At 41.3% G+C, this 20,627-nt stretch overlaps 1 protein-coding gene across 2 annotated transcripts in view; it reads right to left on the bottom strand.

Moving 5' to 3' along the window:
* The window catches only part of C2H1orf87 (chromosome 2 C1orf87 homolog), a 62,671-nt gene extending 42,394 nt beyond the window's left edge, over nt 1-20,277 (bottom strand). The window contains exons 1-6 of one of the 2 annotated variants that reach the window (XM_007480488.2): nt 20,051-20,277; nt 17,624-17,843; nt 9,348-9,570; nt 5,359-5,499; nt 3,280-3,531; nt 682-803 (exon numbers count right to left, since the gene is read on the bottom strand). In XM_007480488.2, the coding sequence (XP_007480550.1) occupies nt 682-803; nt 3,280-3,531; nt 5,359-5,499; nt 9,348-9,570; nt 17,624-17,730 (845 nt within the window). In that variant the 5' untranslated portion in view covers nt 17,731-17,843; nt 20,051-20,277. The remainder of the gene's footprint in view (nt 1-681; nt 804-3,279; nt 3,532-5,358; nt 5,500-9,347; nt 9,571-17,623; nt 17,844-20,050) is intronic. The other variant, XM_007480490.2, reaches the window with a different exon arrangement.
* Nucleotides 20,278-20,627: the final 350 nt, after the last annotated feature.

Raw genomic sequence — 20,627 nt, 5'->3', positions numbered from 1 at the left:
TGTTTTGTTGTTTACCTGACATCCTTCTCCAGCAGCGTAGGTGTGCCCCTCCCTCTTCACACTCACTGAGTGTCAGCGTGAACTCGGGAGCACTTAACATCCCTCTTAATAGACTCTCATCAGTTTCACTTGTTTCCCCTATGTCAGCTTCATAGGCAAGAGGCAGGCAGACAGACAGACAGACAGACAGAGAGAGAGGAGAGAGAGGGATGGGGAGCAAGAAAGAAAGAAGCAAGAGAAGAGAGAGAGGACAGAGATGGAAAAATAGACAGAGAGTCTGAAAGACCAAGAGAGAATAAGAGAAAGAGGGGAGATAGACAGACAGACAGACAGAGCTTATCCAAAAATCCTCCCAGGAAAATAAAGGAAAGCATAGCAAGGAAAAAAAACAACCCCCAAATAGCCAAGAGATTCCTGCAGAGGACAGGAGATGCCCTGAGGTGCCCTCTATGGCTTTTCCAAAAATGATGAGCTCACAATCCTATAATCACACCCACTGACTTACCCCTCAGTGGAGGTACAGAAGCTTGGCTGAATGACCATCCATTGGGGACAGTCTAGAGGGAACTTCTACTTTGGAGGAGAGGTATAATGTCTACTCAGTCCCCTGAGCTTCCATTTAACTCTGAAATCCCTTGAATACATGACCATATGCACAAAAGAAGGAGAGCAAAGTATCACCTTGGGCCAAGATTGTTGCTGTTCTCTTTTTTTCCAGGGATGTCATCAGCAGGGGGATCACTCCTTTGAGTTTCTCTGGACACTGCTAACCTTAAAAACCACAGCAGCTTTTTATAATTGACCTAAAAATGAATATACATTTCAGTTACAGGCAGAAGACAGAGGCTCAGAGACTGGAAAAATGTCTTTAGAGAATCTAGAATTTAGAAATTAGAATCTAGAAAAATCTAGAATTTAGAATTTAAAAATTAGAAAATGAAAGAAAGGTTGTGATTTCTCCAAGTTCCCCAAGTCCTTAAGTGTAAGGATTATGTTCTGAGTTCTTCTTTCAGGACTTCCCACATTGACAGTTCCAGGACTAAACCAAAAATGAACCCCAAGTCCCCACTTATCTTTGTGCAACACTATCTCAAAGCAACTGGTCCAAGCATCTAGATGAATAAGGCAGTACAGATTAATGCAGAGAGCCCTGATTTCAAGCCAGGAAGACCTGTATTCAAATCCTGGCGCAGACACTTGCTAGCTATGAAATCCTGGGCAAATCCTTCAGTATTGTGAACATCCACAAAATCAGGGGGTTGACCTAGATGGCCTCCACTGTCCCCCTCAGCCCTAAATCTATGATCCTATGACAAAAGTCATTTCCCAGGGAGACTTCATCTTTCTCATGCCTTTCAATTGTTATCATTAAAGAAAATACTCATAATATGATTAAGGCTTACAAAATTCATTTCTCCAACCGTGTAAGGAAAATAAGATGTAGATCATAAGCCACATTTCATAGATGGGAAGAGTGGGGCTGCAGGAATTTGAGTTGCTTTTCTGAATTTTGAATGTCCTTTTAATAGTGTACTCAAATGCCACCTTCTACAGAAAGTCTTCCCTGATTTCCCGCAGTTGGTGACGACTTTCCATTACAATTTGTCTTGTACTTATCATGTAAGAGCACATCTAATAGCTTTCTTGGCCTCCTAGTAGACCATGAGCTCTTAAAGGCAAGGAACCCCTTGGCCTTCAGTGCCTGGTATGTACCTTTGTATATAATAGGCACTTTAAGGTTGTATCTTTTTGTATTGGTTACTAATTGTAACACAATTGGTTACTAATTGTAACACAATTAGTTAGTTATCACAGGTAATGTGGTTCAGTAGATCCAGAGGACCTGAATTCAAATCTTACCTCATGATCATTTAGAGCTTAGCAGAGTACCTGGCACATAATATGTGCCTAATAAATATTAAATGACTTCTTGACTCTAAACTGCTCCCATTTAACCTAGAGCTCTTCATTTAACAAAGTCTTAGAATCTTACTTTCCTCTCCAGTTAACTAAAGTCATTGGAGTAGATGGCCAAGCTCCTCCAGGCCAAGACTAATGCTTATGTAATCTGATTAAGTATCTTGCCCATAGTCACACAACTAAGAAGGGATCCTGGGGAAACAGAGGGGATAGTGGGAAATCCTAGCTCTGTTACTAGATATGGAACTTGATATCCTAAACCTGCAGTCTGAATGCTTACTTCTCCGGCTATTTTGATGACTATTTTTCAGTGTTTCCTTTATATTTTATATGTGTACGTAGACAGAGATATCTATATCTATATATGTATTTACTAAAGATGGGAGAGACAGAGAGAGACAGAAAGAGACAGAGACACACAAAGAATCAGAGAGACAGAGAGATAGATAGAAAGAGGCAGACAAAGAGACACAGAAAGAGAGACAGAGACAGAGACACACGCACAGAGAAAGACAAAGAGACAGAGACACAGAGAGAGTCAGAGAGACAAAGAGAGACAGATAGAGAGAGAAACAGAGACAGACACACAGAGAGAGACAGAGACAGAGACACACAAAGAATCAGAGAAACAGAGATAGAGACAGACACAGAGAGAGAAACGGAGACAAAGAGAGACACAGAGAGAGAGACAGAGACACACAGAGAGAAACAGAGACAGACACACAGAGAAAGACAATGAGAGACAGAAAGAGTCAGAAACAGAGAGAGACTGAGATATGAATTTATGTAGTCAAACTCTGATTCTGGTAAAGCTTCCAGGGGCTCCACCAAACTGCCAAAGGGTCCCAAGTCATAAAAAGGGTGAAGAAGCCCTGCCTTAAAGAAACTCTTTAACTTCACTGTCTTCATTATCTGTTAAAATGAAGGGGTTTCGGCAGGATGACCTCTGAGATTCCTTCTACCTCTAACTCTATAGAACTATGGATGTATTGTACAGGATTCGAATGCAAGTCACCTGAGTCCACACTACAGTTCCACTGGAATAATAGGGGAAGAAAATCAGGTAGTTCATGAGTCAATGAGCTTTTCTTATACTCTGCTTAGGCTGGAGATAGAAAGAAAGGGGAAAATATGCTTCCTGCCCTCAAGAAGCTTACTATCTAATAGTAGAGACAACAGTCAAACAAGTAGATACAAACAAGGTCTACACAAGATAAATTGGGGTTGGTTTAAAGGGAAAAACTCTGGAATTAAAAACTGAAAAAGGTTTTGAAAGGACAGTTCACTGCACCCTTCCTTTAAGAAGTGAAAGAAGACTCCTTTCTTCCCCGTCCCACCATCAGATGCAGCTAGTCATACCAATTCTGAGTATCTGGTCTGAGTGAACCTCTGGAAAAGCAACTTGACAGTGGGTAACTGAAGAGGGAGCTCGTGCTTTATTAGCAGTCGACTCAGCTGGGATTGAAGAAGAAGCCCAGAGGAGATGGGATCCAAAACTTTCAACTCTTTCTCCAGCATCTCTAGCAAATTGGGACCTGGGGGGTGCACTTTAAATTCTCTTCCAACCATGGCCAGAAGAGACTCATCTTCACTTGACCTCAGACCAAGGCTCTGAGTAAGACAAAAACAAAACAGAACATCAATTTTTAAAACACTCAGTCCCAGAAAGCCCAAGTTTTGCGAGCTCTCATACGATTGCATCCTACTCTTGAATGCCTGGTGAGTGGATATTGCAAGTGCTTTCTGTAGCCATGCAATTGGCTAATACAGGCAGGTCTACAGCTCACTGATACCCACCTAACTCAGAGACAATCTTCAGACATCTTACTCCCCAACTCTTGGATCCAGTGACTCATGGCTATTTCTGTTAAGACACACTTTATCTGTCGGCTCTGGGTGTTCTCTGGCTGCCCCACATGCCTGGACTGCTCTCGCTCCTCTGCTTCAACTGTAAGCCTCCTTAGCTTCCTTCAAGCCCCAGCTAAAACCCAACATCCTATTGGAAGCCTTCTCCGATGCCTTAATTCTAGTCTACTCTCTTTTATTTCCTCTTCATCCTGAATAAAATTTGCTTTGTATATATTTATTTGCATGATGTCTCTCCCACTAGAAGGTGAGCTCCTTGAAGAACGGGGCTATCATATGCCTCTTTTTGTATCCACAGCACTTATTTAGCACACTGTCTGGTATACAGTAGGTGCTAATGAATGTTTATTGATCAGTTACAAAGAGAATAACCAGAATCTACCTGAGCAGCAATATTTATCAGTACTTTGGGCCCATAATTTGAAAGTTGGGGAAGTTTATGGACTCTTAAGACCAATTAGTCAATTAATGCACATTCGTCAAGTCCCTATTATGTGTTGGGCATGATGCTAGGTACTGGGAATACAAAGATAAAGATGCTGCCCTCAAGGATCTTACATTCCATTGAGCAAATAGAACAGACACTGAGCTGCTTGAGGGCAGGAGACAATATTGCCTTTTGTATGTGTGCATGTACACCCAGTAATTAGCCTGGCAAATAGGAAGCACTTCATCAATACTTTTTGATGGATGGATGATTTGCTTAAATGGGGAAAGAGATCCTTGATATATAACAAAGACATATGAGACAATTTCTTGGGGGATGAAAGTAAGGACTGTTGGTAGCTAGAGAGATCAAGAAAAGCCTCAGATGAAGATGAGGTACTTAAGCGGAGCTTTGAAGGAAGCTAGTGATTCCAAGAAGAGGGGAGAAGGCATCCTAGGCATGTAGGACTCCCAGGGGAGGAGGGAGCTTGTGTAAATGGATGGAGATAGAGGAAGCGAAATGTTGCCATATCTGTATCAGTTGGTTTTGCTCAAATATTTTGTTGGTTTGTTTGGAAAGACAAGGCTATTCTGGGAGGGAAGGGTCAAGTCAGTCACCAATTATTGAGCATTTACTACATGCCAAACAATCTGCTAAATACTGGCGATAAAAAGGAAGGCAAAGCCAGTCCCTGTCCTTAAAGAGCTCCCGGTCTAATGGAAAAGATAACTAGGAAACAAGTACATCAATTCATGGTTTTTTATATACACAAGCATTGAGAAGAAATGGAAAAGGCCATTAAGACAAGGTTAGACATGAGCTGAGACTTGAATGAAGCCTCGCAAAGGATACAAGGATAGGGGCCATTTCAGGAATGGAGGACACTTAGAGAAAATGAAGGGATTTGGGAGACAGAGCATCTTTTTTCCGAGAAACAGCAAAAAGGTCATGGTTAGTGGAGAGGAAGGGGTCCATCTATAATTGATCATGATATAAAAGCTCACTTTAATAACAAAAGCAAGCAAGAAATGAGGAAATGATGGCTTCTCAGGTCTAAAAGATATCATTCTACGTATTTTTACTTGGATTCGGTCTTTTCTTTCCCACTGCATACCCATAAAATAAGCCCACTCCAGTGTAGATACCTCGAGCCCACATGGACCATTTCTAGACATGTGTTCCAAAGACCAGTCTATTGGGCTGGGTTTGGGGAGGCCATGGAGGAAAGACAGCGACTGGTCTCCGGAGGGCACAGAGCTACACTGAGCATCTGCCCATTTTAGCATCTGACAGAGAAAAGACAACAGAAGAAGAGAAAAGGTGAGTTTTTTTTTTTTAATGCACATTCCTGTCTGCCAACCTACAAGTCTTGGCACTGAGCTTCATGCCAGTTGTGTTTCTTACCTTAGTCATTCCGGCAGAGGGCTGTGGGAATTGGGGGCATGGAGTACAAACAAGGGAAACACCAAATCTTACAGGTCATAAGGATCAGAGATTTGGAATTGGAAGGGATTTTGTGGTCATGAGTCTCCAGCTCCTCAATGAATTGCAAACTTCTTCAGCAGCATGACTGTTCCATTTTGTGTTTTGAGTTTCCTGTCCAAAGTCTCTCAGCTCCCAGCTATGACATCCTCTGTTCTAAGATGCCCTCCAGCTTTAACATCCTATGAATCATTTTGCATATTTCTAATGATGCTTTCCCATGTAACGATGAATCTTCAGAGTGCCTTCCTCAATCCCAGAAAGCCTCACAAGGTACCACCTTTCAAAGAAGATCAGCCATCATCTATAATCCTTATTTGAAGCATTCAGGGGTTGAGCCCAGCACTCTCATCCCATCAGAGGAGATGCTGATTTAGAAAGCAAGAAGGAAGCTGGTTTGGAATGCTTTTCTGTGATTTCATCACATCTCTAACTACAGCAGGATGCCTTCTCCTGCTTCCCTGTGCTGGTAATGAGGGCCCCACACCCGATACCTTCACCTCCTGTCCCAGACAACTGTGCCTGCCATCTGGTGGACCGTCACCAGGCTTGCCCACAGACAAAGCTAATTAGTGAGTTCCTCCTGCATCACACTGAGGCTGGCTTTGTCTGAGGGCCTGGTGTCAGCCCTGCCAAGCCTTGTGCAAGGACCCCTGTAGCTCAAAAACATGCTGGGCTCTGTGGGAGGAGGCAAGAAGCCTCTGTCTCAGTCCACAAAACGAAATGACAAGGAGGGCATCCCAGAGAGAGCTCTGGACCTCACAGTCAGGAGATCTGGGTTCTGGACATGCACTGATACTTTCTAGATGTGTGAGGATGGGTCAGTCACTTACCTGACCCCCGGCTATCTTTCAGAAGAGTCTTAAGGAGAACAGGAGGGAGAAGACTGGCAGGGTTCTGTGTTTAGACATATGATTAGTCCTACTCATCTGGAATATTTCTGGAATTCCTTATTTCCTAAAATCTTTACTCCTATTAGGTATTTTTTCATCCTTGTCTGGAATGTTACAAAACTGTCATCCCCCAGTCTAATTAACAGTCAGAGGACTTGACTTTATTACTAACTTCTGTGACCTTACACAAGTCACTTCTCACAGCCTCAGTTTCCCTTCATGTTAAATAGGGGTTAGACTTTTTCAAATGTAAATCTATGATTCTATGACCCTCTGTTCTTGGAGTCATGGGCTCAGATGATTAGGAGGGACCTTGAGGTCATTTAGTTCAACCATCCCATTTTACAGATGACAAAACTAAGTTCAGATGAGATTAAAATATTGATCCAAAGTCTTAAAGGTCAGTCAGTCAACAAATATTTATTAAGCACCTCCTATATGCTGGGCATTGTGTTAAGCATTGGTGGTAGGGTGGTTCAAAAAAGATGTCAAGACTCTATCCCTGCCCTCAAAGAACTTACATTCTAATAGGGAAGTCAACAATCATCAAGCCTTTATTAAGCACTTGCTGTTTGCTGGGCACTCTGCTAAGCCCTGAAAATATAAAAAAATACAAAAGAGAGTCCCTCCTCTCAAGGAGTTTCCAATACCCATAAGGGAGACAACAAGCAAATAGATTTATAAAAATAAGCTAAATACAGGAGAAATAGGAAATAATTAAGAGAGACAAGGCGCTAGGGATATAGAAAAAGAAAGGGACATTTTATCTAGGACTCAAGGAAACCAGAGAAACCAGCTGGCAGAGATGAGGAGGGAGAAAATGTAGGCATACGGGACAGCCAAGGAATATGCCAGGTAGCAAAAGGCAAGAGATCCAAATTTCAATGGTGTCCCCACAACTTTCCTACTCTCTATAACCTAAAACAAAAGATTTGGGGTCAAGATATCTGGGTTCCAAAGCTGGTTTCCAGGCACCAAGCACACACATCCCCCTCTATCTTTGGTTCTGGCCCCGAGGTTTCATTGGTGCAGGATCTCTTAATGAGAGAAAGGGTGCTGCTTGTTGGCACAATGGATAGAATTCCAGGCCTGGAGTCAGCAGATTGCTTTTTAGTCAATTAGCCATATCTAACTCTTTATGACCCCAGTTGGGCTGTTCTTGGCAAAGATACTGGAGTGGTCTGCCATTTCCTTCAGCTCATTTGATAGATGAGGAAACTGATGCAAATAGGGATATGTGGTTTACCCAGGTTCACACACTAGACAGTATTCAAGGCTAGATTTGAACTCAAATCTTCCTAAGTCCAGGCACTCTAACCACTGCATCCACATGAATTAAAATAAGTTAGAGAAGAAAATGGCAAACCACTTCCGAATCTTTGCCAAGAAAAGCCCAAATAGAGTCACAGAGTTGGACAAGCTTACAATGACTTAAATGTCTTTGAAAAATGACTTAAAAGTTGATTAGTCCTATCTTTAGGGCAGTCCTGAGATGCAGAATTCTAGAATTCTAGAGTTCAAGGCTGGAAGGGAACTCCAGGATATCCTCATTTGTCTCATCCCCCCAATTTCAAGATAAAAATCCGTGACCCTGAGAGACAGAGACTTGCCCATTAGAACATACACTCCTTGAGGGCAGCGATCGTATTTTTTGTCTTTCTTTGTATCATTAGCCCTTAGGACAATGCCTGGCACAGAGTAAACACTTAATAAGTTCTTGTTGCCTGACGACCCGTATAGCTCAGAAACTCATTTTCAATTTTACATTTTCATTCTCACTAACTCTTTTGATGATGCCCATGAACGATTGGTAAGGAAGGCTAGGGGAGAGAATGATGAACTTGGAATTCGAAGATACGAGTTCCAGCCCCAGCTCTGTTAAGCATCATCTACCTGACAGGGTGAGGCAGTAGCTAAATTTGGCATCCGAGAACCTGAGCACAAAGCCCAAAGCTTTGAGTACTGGGAAGGTCATCATAGAGAAGAGAAATACCTGTCCATCATCTAGCACATCAACTCCTCTCTCCAGACTTCAGTGATGTGCCAGCTATGTTCCATAGAGTCCTGCCTCTGGAGTCAGGTCTGGGTTCTAATTGAATCTCTTCCCCATACCACCTGGATGACTTATCCTACATGGGTCTCAGTTTCCTCCTCTGTAAAATGAGAGGCTGAGCTAGTTGGCCCTTGAGGTCCCTTTCAGCCCTTGATCTGTGAGCCTGGACTCCTTCCAGTATGATCTTGGGGAGGCAGCCTTTGTCTCTGAGTCTCAGCTTCTTTGTGTAGAAAATGATGTGTTGGGGTCTCAGCTCGTTTTCTCTGAATTTAGGACCTTTTGGTCTAGTGCAAGTCACTTGACTTCCTTATACCTCCAAAATAAAGGGTCTTTGTATTTTCCCTAAGATTCCCCAGCTTTAAACCCTGTGATCTCATGACTGTATCTGAATACATTTGTTTCTGTGGCCATCTTGCCATTTTCCTCTTCTCTTCTCCTGTCAAAGGCCCCAAAACAAGTCAAAAGGTAACCATTGTGGCACAGCTGGGTGGCTCAGTGTATTAAAAGCCAGAACTAGAGAGGGGGGTCCTGGGATCAAATCTAGCCTCAGACTCTTCCTAACTGTGTGACCCTAGGCAAGTCACTTAACCCCTATTGCCTAGCCCTTCCTTACCTCTCTTCTGCCTTGGAACTGATACGCAGTATTGATTCTATGATGGAAGAAAATGTTTTGTAAAAAAGGGCAATCATTGTTCTGATTACTCACACCACTGCCCAAAAGCCTGCTGGAGTTGCCCGCTCCTATAGAGATGGATTTGTCTTCTTTGTTTCCAACTTTGTTCTGCTCTCTGAAATCAGGGTTGAACTTGACTTTGGGTTCAGCAAAGCTGTTGAGAGCTAGTGGATTTTCCCCCAACTGCCTTCCATGACGGGGAACCAATGGCCCCAGATCAGGCTGAGCTTTGGCTGTTATGTTCTCCTTCACCTGCCTGAGAAAATACAACAATGACATTGAGTGTTGAAAAAGGAAGTAAACACAAAGTATTCACTGGCCAGAAGAAGACAATGGAAATATCAGTATCTAGGAGAAGCAGTTATTGGTGGCAGGGAAGAGGGGGAAAGCTCTGGAAACCAATTCTTGTCATTTACTCTGTGGACAATTTAACTTGGAGAGTGGTTGCAATTCTGTCTTCTCATAGTGGACTATTCTGTTCATTAAAAGGAAAGAGAGAAGGAAGGAAGAGAGAAAGCAAGAAAGAAAAATGGAAAGAGGAAGGAAGGAAGGAAGGAAGGAAGGAAGGAAGGAAGGAAGGAAGGAAGGAAGGAAGGAAGGAAGGAAGGGAGGAAGGGAGGGAGGGATGAAGGAAGGGAGGGATGAAGGAAGGGAAGGAGGGAGGGATGAAGGAAGGGAGGGATGAAGGAAGGGAGGGATGAAGGAAGGAAAGAAAGAAAGAAAGAAAGAAAGAAAGAAAGAAAGAAAGAAAGAAAGAAAGAAAGAAAGAAAGAAAGAAAGAAAGAAAGAAAGAAAGAAAGAAAGAAAGAAAGAAAGAAAGAAAGAAAGAAAGAAAGAAAGAAAGAAAGAAAGAAAGAAAGAAAGAAAGAAAGGAAGGAAGAAAGAAAGGAAGAAAGGAAGAAAGAAAGAAAGAAGAGAGCCTTGTTACCTGTTTCTTGTCACTTCCAGTAAGGTGTCAGACAACATAGATTTCTAAAGAGGAATCATATTTCTCCATAAGAAGCCTAGAAGTTATTTGCAATTTTTGTAATGAGAGAAGGGGAAAAGTTAAGAGAGATGACTGGTGCTTGACCCTTTCCCAGTCTTTCCTTTATTACTTTCCAAGCCAGGCATTTCCCAAGTCTTCCTCCTGCCAAGTTGAAATGAGAAACTAGAGTAGCCCTTAGGACCAGAGGTACCTTTTGATTATGAAGACCAATGTAAGTAAATGTTAGGATTTATCCTTCTTTAAAAGGAATTCTACCTTCCAATAATAATAATTCACCGGGCTGTGTTCAGATAACTCACTTAAGCAAACCTTTGACTTATAAACTATTAGGTACTACATAAATGTGAACTATTAGAATAATAATCATTCTTATTCTTATTAACTACTGTTTATAGTGCTTTCAATATCAGATTCAGAAGCTGTATGAGTAAACCAATACAGAACACTCCTCTTTTCATAAAAAGTGTATTCTGGGAAAATTGATTATGAAATGAATTTCTATAAATTGAATGTAACAGTTACCTACTAAAAAGTCAAAGGTATATTCTCATAATAATACCTCGGTCCCAAGATATTTTTAAAGCATATTTAAATACAGAAGCTAACCTTTAAAAATAACAAAAGTATCACTTTCAGACTTTAAAAGTTTATTTTAAATGTCAGTGGAATTGTTGCAGTGAAACTTAAAATCCCAAGAAAAGAAATAGAATACCTTTAAATCAATTAATCAATCAGCAAGTGTTCTTTTTTTTTTTAATTTTAAGCTCAGTTAGGACTAGATTCAGGAGAGATCTATTTTTTCTTTGTGAGGCTAATTTTCCTTCTATATAGAATGAAGTCTGGTATTCCTCTTTACAGAAAATCCCACTGGCTTGCAGTCACTTATTGAATAAAGTCTAAATTAGTATTCAAGGATATTCAGGATCAGAGACACAACAGATGGAGTAATGGTCTTGAACCCAGGGAGATCAGCTTAGTGCCATGGAGAAAAAAAATCCAAGTCAGGAAAACTTGAAGCCCAATCCAGACCCACAGACTTAATTGTTGAACTTGGCCGAGTCACTTTGCCTTTATCTGTCTCAGTTTCTACATCTGTAAAATAGGGCTAATAATGGTGCCAATTTCTCAGGATTATTGTAATGATAAAAATTAGATGATATTCGTAAAGTGCTTTGTACACCTTAAAGTGCCATGTAAAAATGCTAGTTATTATTATTAGAATCCTGTTGTTTGACCCTAGGCTTATCCCTTAACCTCTCTGAGTCTTGATTTCCTCATTTGAAAAATAGGGATAATCACCAAGCTTCCTTCTCTGTTTTAGGCATCACATGAGATTACGGAAAGAGCTTTACAAGCCATAAAGTGCCTTATATAAGTGTTGCTGTCATTAATGTGACCTTTCCAGCCTTATCACATATGTGCCTGCTGCATTTCAGCATTAGTTTACAAACTTTCAAGACTGTCTCTTTTAATGCATCCTATATTGTGAATGTGAGCCAAGCTGGACCGCTTCCCCCATCATTCTCTCTGCTCACTTCTGCCTTTTCTCACCCTGTTCTCTGCTTCTGCATTGCTGTTCTCACAAGCCTGGAAATCCAGTTCAAGCTGGGGAAGCTGCAGGTGTCACCTCTCCCACCTCCTGCTCATCCTCCACTGAAGTCCTTATAATTATTTTGTCTGCAGAATAACCCAGGGTGGAAACAGCCATCCTTAGATCCTCTTTTCTCTTCCTGCTCTCTCCTTGACTTTGCCCATGTATTATTTTTTATCTGGAATGGACTCCATCCACCCATTTTACCTTTTGCTTATTTTTTTTTGTCACCATTGATTTTTATTTTTAACTATATGGCATAATAGAACAATATGCAACCTAACGATATAACAATTTTTTTGGTTTTTTTGGTTAATTGTATTATTATTAATTTTTAAATTTAATTATTTTAATTTATTAAAATTATTAAAATAAAAATTAAATTAAATTAATTTAAATTAAATTAAAATTGTTAATTTAACAATTAAGATTTGTTATAAATCTGTACTAAATTATAATATAGATGATTATATAAGAGAAATAAATTCTCACCTTGATTATGTTCAAAATCTATATTTAATTTTTTCTTATTATTCCCACCCCTTCCCGGGCTCATAAGAAAGCAGATAATATGACATAGGTTGTACATTTCCACTTTTTAAAGCCTGTTGTTCCTTCAAGGCTCATTCAGGGTATGGTCCATTGGTAAGAACCCTCGATTTGAAGTTGAAGAACCTGGATTCAAATCTTAACTACACTGTTTAGTAACAGCATAATCTCCTTTTTTTTCTCAGCCTCTATTTCCCCACCTATAAAACAAAGAGGCTGAACTCAACCACCTCTATGGTTTTGTCAAATTCTAAGATTTTAATCTAATTTTATCAATCAATTACTAATCTCATGATTATCTATAAAGGCATCCTTTACTCCCAGATAGAAGCTATCTTTCCCTCCTCAAATTTTCTACAGTCTTGGTTAGTATCTGTCTCATTAGCTTTCCAGATGTGATTTGTTTAATAGTTATTTGTATAAGGAGCTAAGTGATGCCCAGGTTAGAATGTGGGATTTAAATAAGGAAGACCTGGTTCAAATCTAGCCTCATATATATACATTAGATATGTAATGCTGAATAAGTCACTTGACTAACTGCTTCAGTTTCCCCCTCTGTAAAATGGGGATAATCATAGAGCTTCCTTCCCAAGGTAGTTTTGATTGTCCAATGAAATACTTGTAAAGTTGTTAGCACAGTACAGAGTATATAGTAGGTGCTATATGAGTGCTAGCTATTATTATTATTATTATTATTATTATTATTGCTTTTCAATCAGTAAAATTTCTTGAAAGGGATCCTGTCTTATGCATCTTTGTGACTCCACTACTCAGCATGATCACAGTTGACAGCTTGCCCATGTTGTTTCCTGCCCCTGGAAAGCTCATCTTCCAACTCCACTTATTGACATTCTACCTGTCCTTCAAGCTCTGTCTCCAATGGTGCCTCCTCTGAGAGGCTTTCTTTGACTCCCCACAGTAGGGAGAGATCTCTCTCTTCTCAAATCTCAAACTTTCTTTTCCTTTATTGTCTAGACCTCTTCAGGATACCTTTCAGGTTCCAATATTTATTCTAGTTATTTGTGCCAGAAATGTCCTCCCTCTTCACCTCTCCATTCTGGCCAATATTCTCAGTTTCCTTCAAAGCACAGCTCAAACGACATTTCCTAAATAAGGTCTTTTCTGATCCCACCAGATAGTAATCCATCCCTCCTCTCCCATTATCTGGCTTTTCTTTCATATTCCCTTGTTTGTGTACCTGTTGGCTCCCTCAACAGAAAGGAAGATCTCTGAGGGCAGGAAGATTTCATTTTGCTTTTTTTTCCTCCACCTTGAATGCCTGCCACAGAGTGGAAGCTTAAGAAACCTTGTTGTCATTAATCATGCGGATGTCTTCTCCTGGCTATTGAACAGAAAGATCTTTGAAAGAGCGATTCTGTCTAAGTTGTATTGTGCCTTGAGTGCCTTCTGCCTAGCAGGTCACAGCATAACAGATGAAGAATTAGAAGAGACTTCAGAGGCACTTAGTTTAGTCTTTTCATTTTTTAAATATAAAGAAATTAGCTCAGTAGAAGTTAAAATTCTTGCCCAAGGTCATTTAGATAGGAAAATATCATAGACATAATTTAGATCAATACCAGTCCCCAGACTCCACATCCTATGTAAGTATTCTCATTGCTGTATCTACATATCCCTTTGTAAACCTAAATTGATTTTTAATTAATTAAATAAAACTGAGGCACTAATTATGGGCAGTTTATATCAGATCCCAAAAAATCAGAATGGGGTTAATTAATTATCTAATAATTCTCTAATTAACATTAGAGAAATACCCTTCCAACCCCTCTGAGGTAGAGAGAGCGTATATGGTAAACCAGTCATAATTGTGTGAAGGCTTTACATCTTTACTTCCTTTTTTCATAGTAAAGGGCCCATGAATTCAGCAGGTCAAATAAAGGAGATGGAAGTACTATCTTTGGTCCTATCACCTTTTCTCACCCTCAGAACAAGATTTCTCAATAAGACTCTCAGGAGAGAAGTTAGTCTCCAGAATTTGAGACATAGATGGGCCAGAATTTGGCCCATCTGCCAAAAGAGAGCTATTTACACATGGGTTGATGGGGATATGACTGGGGGTGTAGACTCTAAGTGATCACCCTAGTTGCAATTGTCAATACTATGGAAATAGGTCTTGATAAATGGCACATGTAAAACCCAGTGGAATTGCACAATGGCTATAGGGAGGGGTTTGGAAGAGGGGAAGGAAAGAACATGAATCATGAAACCATGGAAAAATATTCTAACTTAATTAATTTTTTAAATGTTAATTAAAAAAGAACTGTTTAGTGATTCAAATACCACACACACACACAGAGAGAGAGAGAGAGAGAGAGAGAGAGAGAGAGAGAGAGAGAGAGAGAGAGAGAGAGAGAGAAGTTAACCCCTTTATCCCTTCAGAATAAAAATCTGTTTAAAAACAATAAAACTCTTAAAAAATAAAGGTGGGGCAGAGGCCCTGGTGCCATGCAAAAGCCTTCCCATCTGAGAAACTGCATGTGTCTTCCATTAAGACAACTAGCTTGAGAACACCACACAGTGTTCTTCACAAGCTCACAGTTCTCACTGCTGCTGCCTGCATGCTCGTGTCTAACTTGATGAAAAGTAGTGATTACAGTTTCAAAAGATGAAAAAAGAAACAGCAAGACCTGTTGGAAACAGAGATGTAGCCAACTCTTACATGGTTACGGACAGCTCGCTTGGCCTCCTTCCATCCAATGATGAAAGTGATGAAGGAGGATGACGTAGACGTCAGATGATTCAGAAGGGGAGACCTGCCCAACTCTTCACCAGCCCACTGAGCCTGACTCAAATCTTCCTACAAATTGGCCTTTTTAGTACAGCCTCTCTGCAGTGTGGGTTGTATCCATCCCCCTCTTTGAAGATAAAACTTGAAAAAGTCTAAATGGGGGCAGCAAAAAGGTCACCAGATGCCACCTTGCAGGACTGCCAACCTTGGCAGATAGTTATGCCACCAATTTCCAACTGTCCCCACGAATGCTCCCAGTGCCTTCTGGAGTAAGTAGGGTATTCCTGCCAAAGCTTAGAATTAGGATCGAATTGCAACATATAGGAAGGGTGAAAAGGCATGGGTGGAAGTTGTGAAAGGGGAAATGAGGACTTTTGTCAGGAAAAAGTACTCAGAAATTAAAGGTTATAGAAAGGGGACGGGGAGTATAGAAAGGGAGAGATGGAGAGTTCTCCCTCAGTGGAGGTCTTCAAGTGAAGGCCAAATGATGATTTCTCAGAATGCTGTGGTGAAGATTCCATTTTGGAGTATGAATTGTAATAGATGGAACCTGGGGTTCCTTTTAATTCTCAGTTTTGAGATCCTGTTTTCTTGTATTCTGGATAGGATAAAAAATAATCCAGATATTCATCCTTTCTTTAAAAGAGGAAATACTTGTATGCATATAGACTTATCTACATGCATACAGATGTAAGTGTATATAGCAAATCTATCTATCTAACCATCCATCTGCTTTCCATATCCAGCACTTTGGACAGTGCCTGATATCTAGTAGGTAATTAATAAAGGCTGGTTGACTTGACTTGATCAAAGTGCTTCAGGGTCCTTCATCTAATTACTTGACATGATGATGAAAGCAGAAATGTTGGGAAAATCGGTATTAATCCTAAACTACTACCAGATGTAAAAGAGAGAATATGCATGCATGCAAAAGACATCATCCTTCAATCAAAAGGTAACAGTCCATTCTGGGAAAAACAGTTGGAGCTAAGCTGAACTAAACTGGATCCTCTTGGCTTCTAACAGAGTGGAGGAGAAGCTGGAAGCTTTTTGGCTACTTGTGGCTGATGGTGAAGAAGAAGCTAATACCGGAGAAATCAAGAGAAAAGAGTGTTTCCTCTGAAATCTCATAGTTTACCCTGAGTGACCTGAAGGGAAAGGGGGAGGGGGAAGCTGAAAGACTTAAGAAGTGGGAGGTAAAGGGAGGAGGGTAGGAAAGCCTTGATCCATTAGTCATCTAGGATAATCAATAGACACCCCCAAGTATCTCTATTACACAGAACATTATTTTTTTAATCAACAAGTCCTTGATATGGGCTTATTCTGTCCATTTATCTATGTGGCTAGTTGATATAATTTGATTATCTGAAGAATACATTAATGGGGGCTCATGAATTATAGTACAAGAAAACTATTAACCTCCCAAGGGTACTTTATACCCTTAGGATATAACTAGATAATTATCTTCTAGGGAACCCAGTTGCCAGTCGATTATGAGTTGGGAGAGTAGCCCTGAAGCCCACACCACACATGACAAGGTAGAAAAAAAAATTAAAGACAGGAATTGAGAAAAGACCAAATTGATGTGACTGTCATAGTTTCTGAAATTACTTAAATACTATATATATATATATATTCAATTCTTTAGTTTCTTATATGCAAAAAAAAGGAATGACCTGCAAGGATACTTGCTTGAAAATAAAAATATGGGTGCACTTTTTCATTGTAGCACCTTAAAAATGAGAAGTCAAATCAGTTTATTAGGTAATTACTATTGGCAAAGCAAGGAAACTTGTAGGACTTTTTTTAGTTATCATTGTAGGTTAAAAATAATCATAAGCTTATATGAGCTGTGTGCCCTTAGATAAGTCATTTAACTTCTCTTGACCACATTTTCCCCTTGTAGCAGGAAGAGGCTGGGGTGAAAGAGGACCGATGTCCTCTGGAGCTCTAACTCTATAATTCTATTTGTTTATAATCTGAATTAGTTATTACCCTCCTGGAAATCCTGCCCAAGTTAGGCTTACCGTCTAAAAGGTTGAGACACAAATCTAGACTGGAGAGTATTTGAATGTAGAATCCGTGAGAGACTTGTAAGCCTGTCCTCTGAGGTCAGAGAATCTTTCTGTAGTTGATTCACAGTGCTATAACTCTAGCTCCAGTCTCTATCTGCCTCCCTACCTTCCTAAGAACCCATCCATCCATCCATCCATCCATCCATCCACTCATCCATCCATACATACATCCATACATCTATCTATCCATCTATCCATCTGTCTATCTTTGTATCTGTCTTTCTGTCTGTCTGCTTGTCTGTCTATACCTGTCTGTTTAATTTGAGGCCTTCTTCTCCATCTCCCCAAAGTATTTAATAACTCATTACTAGATTCTTCAGCCCAGGACTAATGGAAGCATATTTCAAACTCCCAACTTACATCTTTGGCTTTTCCACCAGGAATCGGTAATGTTTACTCCCGATAATTTTCACCACTGTCTCAGGCATTGCTGCTCTCCGATAGGGGGTGTCCCAGGAAGAAGACATGACTTTCTTGAATGTTCCCACCAGACACCTGCAGTCTTGGCCTTGGAAACTGGCAGTCTGGATCTTCAGGGCTTCCCAAGGGCTACTTTGGGGCTGCTTTCCCTCCACTGCAACTAAGGAAGCAGAGTTGATCACACAACTAGAAGATAAAGATCTGTCTCTCTTTTGCCTAGGGGTGATCCAAAGCTTCTAGGAATAGAAGGATCAGTATTTTGGGTCAGAGGAGCTGGATTCAAATCCAGGAAGGGCCATCCTTGGGCTAATCACTTCCTTCTCAATCTTAACTTCCTCCTATGTGAAATGAGAGGCTAGGGCTAGATGCAATGTTAGGGCCCTTCCAACTCTAAATTTATGATCCTGATTAATTTCATTTAATTAATTAAATTTATTTATATAATATATTGTATAAATATTATATAATTAATTAATTTAAAATAAATGAATGAATAAATTACTCTGAGAAAGGCAGAGTGGCAGCCTGATGTGAGATAAAGAAGTAGGTGAACTAAGAGGCAGAAGGATCAAAATTCAAATGTTTGTCTCTGATGCTTGCCTACTAGTCCTGATTATTCTAGAGTGACATAACTATTCTGGGACTCCCTTCCAGACTTTTAGAGTCCCTCCCAATTTTAATGTTCTTTGACTGTAACCCAGGAAAGGTGGGGAGTGGGCAGAGGAAGATGCATCAATCTCCTATGTCTGATCCCAATTAAACTTTAGAGGAAAGTTAATATCAGCTGTGGCTAGGTAGGTATTGCTCACATCGAATCATAGAGTCACAGGATTTAAAATTGGAAAAGACTACTGAGGTCATCTCATTCTTGTGTAAACTGAGGTCTTGAAAGGGAAGGGTCTTGCCCAAGGTCACAAAAAGAGTGAGCAGCAAAGAGCTCTGTTTTGACTCCAAACATAGCGTTATTTCCTTTTGAATATGGCTCCTCCCATTTTTCAAATCATCCATTATTCACTGAGTACTTCCCTTGGTGGAGTATAGTGGTAAGAACCTTCCACTGGAAGTCAGAAGGTCTGAGTTCAAATCCTGTCTCTCTCAGTTACTACCTGATTGACTTTGCTGAGTCATAGCCTCTGTGGTCTTAGTTTCTTCCCTCTGTGAAGAGCGAGGCATGTACTAGATGACTTATAAAGGCCCTTCCATCTTTAAATCTTCTTTTTTTTGGGGGGGAAGAGGGGAGGAACTCTTACCTTCCATCTTAGAATTAATACTATGTATTGGTTCCAAGGCAGAATAACACTAAGGGCAAGGGCTAGACAATGGGAATTAAGTGACTTGCCCAGGGTCACCCAGCTAGGAAATATCTGAGGTCCTATTTGAACCCAGGACCTCCCATCTCTAGGCCTGACTCCGAGCCACCCAGATGACCACAAGTTTCAATCTAAAAATCTTATGATTCAAGATGGGCAATCTTAAGCCCTAGAACTCTCCGAGCTGGTTTGAAATATCTTTTAAAATTTTGTTTGTTTAAGTTACAAAAGGAGGAGATTTGTGTGTTCTTTTTACCCTTCCTCCCGGCTTCTCCCCCTTTTGCTCAGTATCTGGTCCAATATCAATCAATCAATATTTATTAAGCACCTACTGTGTTCCTGGCACTGTCTAAGCCCTGGGCATACAGAGCAACAAACAGATCTGGCCCTCCCGGAGCTCCCAGTGTAATGGGGGGGGGGGGGCAATGAAAGAAATCTATATAAATAAAGTATATACAGAACAAGCAGGAAGTAATGAGCAGAGAGTTTGGGGAAGGCTTCCTGTAGGAGGTGATTTTCTATTTGGAATTTAAAAGTAGCCAGGAAGTTGAGTAGGAAGAGTGGGGAAGGGCAAGAGGCAAGAGCCCAGGGAAAATTGCTGGATCCCAGGATGGAATATTTCTTTCCTGGGGCATCCAGGAGGCCCGCCTTCTAAAGTAGAATGCCTTTAGTCCTGGGGGGAAGGGGGGGAGGGGAATTTAGAACTGTATTAGCTGCTCTGGGAGGAGGGGGGGAGGAGGGGTGAAGGAAGCTCCTGGGCCCAGAGGCTGACCCTCTCTCAGTCATTCCTCAAAGGTTTTCTGGGTACAGACCTCTGCTCTTCTTGGGAAAACCCTCTCAGCAATTGAGCTGGTAGGAGCTAACTGCTTTCAGAGGCTTTCTCAAAGTCCCAGAGCCAACATGGGCAGAGGCTGAATCTGCACTCAGGTCTCCCCCAGCCCTGGCTAACTCTCTGGCCTAAGTGGTGTCTTCGCTGAAAAAGTGAAGTACAGAGACTGCCCAGAGCCTCGGCTCCTTCCCGGTATCAAGGGGGTACCAGGAATCTCCAGGCGCTTACCTAAGCAGGGCTTGGCACCCAGGATGCTCACAGGGGAGGGGGCTCCGCCCGCGTCCCCTAGAGAGTTTGCAGGCCGGTAGGAAGGTGCGCTAGCTGGGACTAGATCCCTGGAGGCTAACGTAGGCGGGGAGACGTAGACTAATATGGTGCATAGATTCAGAGGAAGAATCCGCGACCGCCCCTGGTTCCGCCCTATTTCCAGGTTGCTAAGGACGCGGGCGCCGTTGCTGAGCAAAGCTGGTCTGGGCTAAAGCTACCCCACCCCTCCCCTCTCTCCACCCCTTGAGGTCCGCGCAAGGTTAACCCTTTGCTTACGGGGATGGGTGGTGGTGGTGGTGGTGGTGGTGGTCCAGGCTAGCTAGTCTTCATTTCACTGGGCTCTAACTGAGACCCAGAGACGTTAAGCCACTTGATCGAGGCCACACAGCTAGTATGTGACACAGGTGGGATTTAAAGAGGGTGAGGGGGAGGGGATGGGTACGTAGACCCATTTCCGTAAGCCATTCCTGAGATGGTCACAGATAGAGGCTATTGTGGAGCTAGGAAGCTCCTCAAAGATTCTGCATCCGCACCTCCT

Source organism: Monodelphis domestica, chromosome 2 (assembly GCF_027887165.1).
Source record: "Monodelphis domestica isolate mMonDom1 chromosome 2, mMonDom1.pri, whole genome shotgun sequence".
NCBI classification, from domain to species: domain Eukaryota; kingdom Metazoa; phylum Chordata; class Mammalia; order Didelphimorphia; family Didelphidae; genus Monodelphis; species Monodelphis domestica.
Note: the sequence above shows the minus strand (reverse complement) of the source record. Positions and strands in the feature narration are given on the sequence as shown.